At 44.0% G+C, this 4,465-nt stretch overlaps 1 protein-coding gene across 1 annotated transcript in view; it reads left to right on the top strand.

Moving 5' to 3' along the window:
- Positions 1-1,035, top strand: part of LOC127751446 (uncharacterized protein DDB_G0267764-like) — a 4,003-nt gene extending 2,968 nt beyond the window's left edge. The window contains exons 4-5 of the mRNA XM_052275028.1: positions 742-801; positions 976-1,035. Coding sequence (XP_052130988.1) covers positions 742-801; positions 976-1,035 — 120 coding nt within the window. The remainder of the gene's footprint in view (positions 1-741; positions 802-975) is intronic.
- Positions 1,036-4,465: the final 3,430 nt, after the last annotated feature.

Here is a 4,465-nt window from a genome sequence, read left to right on the forward strand (position 1 = left end):
CCCAAGTGTGTACTTGAATGCATACTTGACCAAGTACACAGAATAATTCTGCATACTTGTCAAGTACACAGAATAATTCTGCATACTTGTCAAGTACACAGAATATTCTGCATACATGTAGGTATGCAGAATATTCTGCATTCAAGTACACACTTGGGTTTCCAGAGTAAGCGGAGGTTCAACTCCGGTCGGCGCGGAAGGCACCATAGCCCCTTGGGTAGGCAAACCCGCCAGCACCTATGTCTTTTAAGCAACACCCGGTACTGTCGAAAAGTTCAAAGCATTCGCAGGGCGTCGTAACGTGACGTAACGCGTAACGGAAACGCACTAAAACGGAAGTAAAATTGCAGCTTAGAAGCGTTTTTGAGGCGTTTTCATCTCTATTCGAATATTATACATGAAGATACTCTTGAATTTCTTTGAAAACGCTTCAATAACGCATGAAAGTTGCAATTTTATTTGCGTTTTTATGCGTTTTCGTTACGCGTTTCGTTACGTTACGACGCCCTGAGCATTCGCTAGTTAAAGCGTAAAGTTAAGTTCGCCAGTTAAAGCAGCTACGGTCCACCCTGACGCGGCCACGCGAGAGCCGCACTCCACCTTGCCAGGGGCCGCGGAAGTGCTTCGCGGCGGGGGGGGCGACTTGGGTCCTGTTGTGTGGGTTGCCTACCTACCAGGTGCACACGCCTATACATAAATGGTTGCCACAAAATCTTAATTTCTATTCCCCCTGATGTCCAGCCCCTTTTAAGCAACGTTCCTGGTGAAATATGGGGGCAAAAAAACACCCCTAACTGCAAAGTAAGACCGCGAGCGAAGCGAGCGCGAAAAATTTTGGGTCAAAACACCCTGCTGGGACGTCAAAATGTGTGTTTGAACTGAAGAGCGAATACAATGCAGTTTAGGGACCAATCAGATCACATTTCCCAAACTTTTTTTCTCTTTTCCCTGAGTTTTCCCTGATTTCCCCGACAGGTTTTAACTTCCCTGAGTGTTCCAGGTTTTCAAGGCTTTTCAGAGTTGTGGCAACCATAAGGTAATGCATGGTGCCTCGCTGACCGTGCACTTTGTTGAGAGTTTGAATGGAAACACCGATTTTAATGCGAAAAAATCATCATTTTAATATCTTATTAATGACTTAGAGTTGTAAGTGTACTGCAATCGTTACAGAATTCAGAACACAAATTAGAGAACATCTGCGCTTAGCGTGGAAAAACGGGGGGGGCTTCGCCCCCCCTGTCGAAGTTTGGGGGGGGCATTTGGCCCCCCTTGCCCCCCACTTCCGCGGCCCCTGCACCTTGCATATATGGCACGTTATCACGGGCACTACGCGCAGACGCAGCTGAAAGGCTCCCCCAAGGTCACGAAACAATTCGTTATACTGCAGTGTGTTATCAGAAAAGTATGTTGCGATGTTCCAGCGTGCGCATTCAAAACTTTCTCAGGAACACCCACCCCTCCTAAAAGGTTTCCCGCCCCTTCTATCTCCTGCGATGAATTGCGGCCAATGCAAAGGCAGCAGAGAGTGAGGAGTGAGTGGGTTAGATAGAGAGAGAGAGAGAGAGAGAGAGAGAGAGGGGGGAGGAGGGGGGGGGAGAGAAAGAGAGAGAGCACTGTTAAAAAAACTTCTAAAATTTCAAATCAGAATCAGTTGTAGAATTGGAAACGTCGTTAGGAAATTTCATACATTGTCAATTTTGCTGGCATATTTTGAAATCACTCAGAAGGTGAAGTACAACACAAAAACGAAATGTATCAGAGTAGGAGTTTTCGGCATGGAACTGAACACAGTTCGTTAATGATGTGTCACCATAGCATAAGCCCTATCTTCTGCTTAAAAGAAAATTTTGAACCAATATGGCTCTACTAAGACATGCTCCTGACAAAAATATTTTATTTGGTGGGTGGGGGGGCTGTTTTGGTAAGAAACAATCGAGGGGGCCACCACTTTACTTTAGGATGTACACAGGATTACGTGATTACATGAGAATTTTGAGGGATTACACATGAATTTTGTTGAATTTCTGTCTCTAAAATCATTTAATTTGGACAATAAGGTGGAATTTAGTGATATAAGTGATGATAGTTTAAAATTTGGTCAAGTATTTTTACGGATTGCAAAAGGATTACATAGGGATTACACCCTCATCTGTACACAGTGGCCCCCTCGGAAACACTCCCTTTAGTGCCCAAACGGTGAAAGATGGAGCCAAAGAAACGAAATTTTCGTTCCGAGGGATAAGCTTAAAGAGTTACTCTTAAGAAAGCCATATCAAAGAGTTAAAAACAATCATTTCGTTTTTGGGGCCATTTCTATTGGAGAGAGCCGCTTTAGCGCCTAAACAATGAGAGATAGAGCCGAACGGACGAAATTTTGGTACAGAGAGATCTACTTTCACGTCTTATGTACCCCTCAGAAGATCATAAAAAAAATCCCTCTTCTTGGACCAACCCCTATTTCTACCCCCTTTCACCCCCTTAGGGTTATTTGCCAGGATTTGTACCAACCGTTTCGTTGTCCAGTAGTGACATCAATCTTACCCTGAAAAATTCAGACCTCTAGCACACGTCCTTTGGGAAACAGAGAGACGGACAGACGGACAGACGGACAGACGGACAGACACGGACAGACGGACAGACGGACAGACACATGGGCGATGCCATAAGCCCGCTTATTTGCTTTTAAGCAAAAGACCAGGCTAAAAATCAACATTTCGTTGACGAAAAGTGGACCGCTCAGAGTGGGTGTCAGTGTATTGTGGCTTTAGACGTAGAAGTTGGTTACACTTGTGGCTCCCAATAGTAGCGTGAGGTAAAATAAATGCTATTCACAACGTAGTCTGGACCTTTATTTACCGGGTGATGGGTGTTAAAAAATATTTAACTTCGATATTAGTGACAAAAATCAATTTCTAAATGGTAAGTTTCATAGTTTTTTATAAACTTTGTGTCAATTTCTTATGTTATTGTTGCTCTTAATGAAGTTAAACGTTCGGCAACACGACTACCCGTTAACTAAATGGTCCTTTTAGGTACTTAATAACGTTTGAATGACCTCAAGTAGTTATTCTGAGCAACAAACGTAACGCACTTTCAAGTGGACCGGGTACAATATAATTAGTGGCAAATCGTTCGCAAGCGACGCCGCTTTGCACACGGCTACTTATGGCCAAAATAAAGGATTTGACCCGCAGAGGCATCAAAAATTTCCTTTGGGGAAAATTCTACAGGCCTTCAAATTAACCCCGGACCGCCTTAGGAGGTCCGGGTAGGCAACCCGGCGCACACCAGCCGCGTTTTCGCGCCCACAGCGCCGTTAAAAGCCAATATCTTGGCCAAAAATGCATATTTTTGAATACACATTTTTTTTATTTGAAAGTGAAGGTTTCAAGGAACATTGCTAGCTGCCGAAAGCGACTCTAAGTATCATAGATCGGACGGGAAGTGGGGACAAAGATGAAATATCGTCCTAAACGATATAGTTACTTTCAGGGGCTGGAACCACCCTGCAATGGCACCTGGACCCGTAAACAGTGTTGGATCCGCAGTAGAAAAGACTGGGGAATACGCTTATACTAAAATATTTTCGATTGCTGCAGCAGAACATCGAGTTATTTAAGTTAGAAGTGACAGAAACGACTAGCAACAGCATGCGACTGACGCCATTTCTATGTTGTTGTTTTTTTTTACCATATTGAGAAACACACCAGGCACCAGGTCGATTTTATAAACTAGCTAGCTTTTACAAAGCAGATGGGCGCGCGTAGCAGTAAAAAGCGGTGAACGAAAGTGCTTACTTGGCCGCACAAGAACCCTCCGCGGTCAAACGAACGAAACGCTTCGTAAGTGAAACAGAATATCGGAGAGCGACTCGTTTCGTTCGCATGGCGGGCAAGGCTAGGCTTTTTGGCGCTGGGCATAATACGAGACAACCGAGGAAAATAAGCTGCAGCGCTGCAGTGCCCTGAGTCATCAGTGCGCAGCAGTTTTTCAATTAAGCCGACTTACGTCTTATTCCTGCGGATAAATTTACGCACCCCAAGAAAACTGACAAGGGAACTCATGCAAGTGAAAATTCACGAATCGGTTAAAATTTGGGGTTTTCTATGTTGACTGCATACTAAACGATTGCCGATAAAAGTTCGAGCCCAATTTGATATTTTGGTTATAGGGGGTAAGTCCCATTTCTGATAAAAAAATGACTGAAAATCCATTATATTTTTTAAAAATCCCAGTGTGATCCCTAGTTTGTCTTCCCCCTGTGAATACCGATTTGGACTTGATTGGAAACTGAGGATTACTTACGGTTGTTATATTTAAAAAAAAAATGTGATTTCCCAGTCGCAGTTCAGCCTTAGCCTAGTCTATTCAGTAAATGAAAATGAGCGCAATTATATGCTACATTCCATGATGCAAGTGCGGCAGACGCGGTTTTATGGGGGGGCGAAGGGGCGATCCCCCCCCC

Source organism: Frankliniella occidentalis, unplaced genomic scaffold, assembly GCF_000697945.3.
Source record: "Frankliniella occidentalis isolate FOCC.00 unplaced genomic scaffold, Focc_3.1 Scaffold495, whole genome shotgun sequence".
NCBI classification, from domain to species: domain Eukaryota; kingdom Metazoa; phylum Arthropoda; class Insecta; order Thysanoptera; family Thripidae; genus Frankliniella; species Frankliniella occidentalis.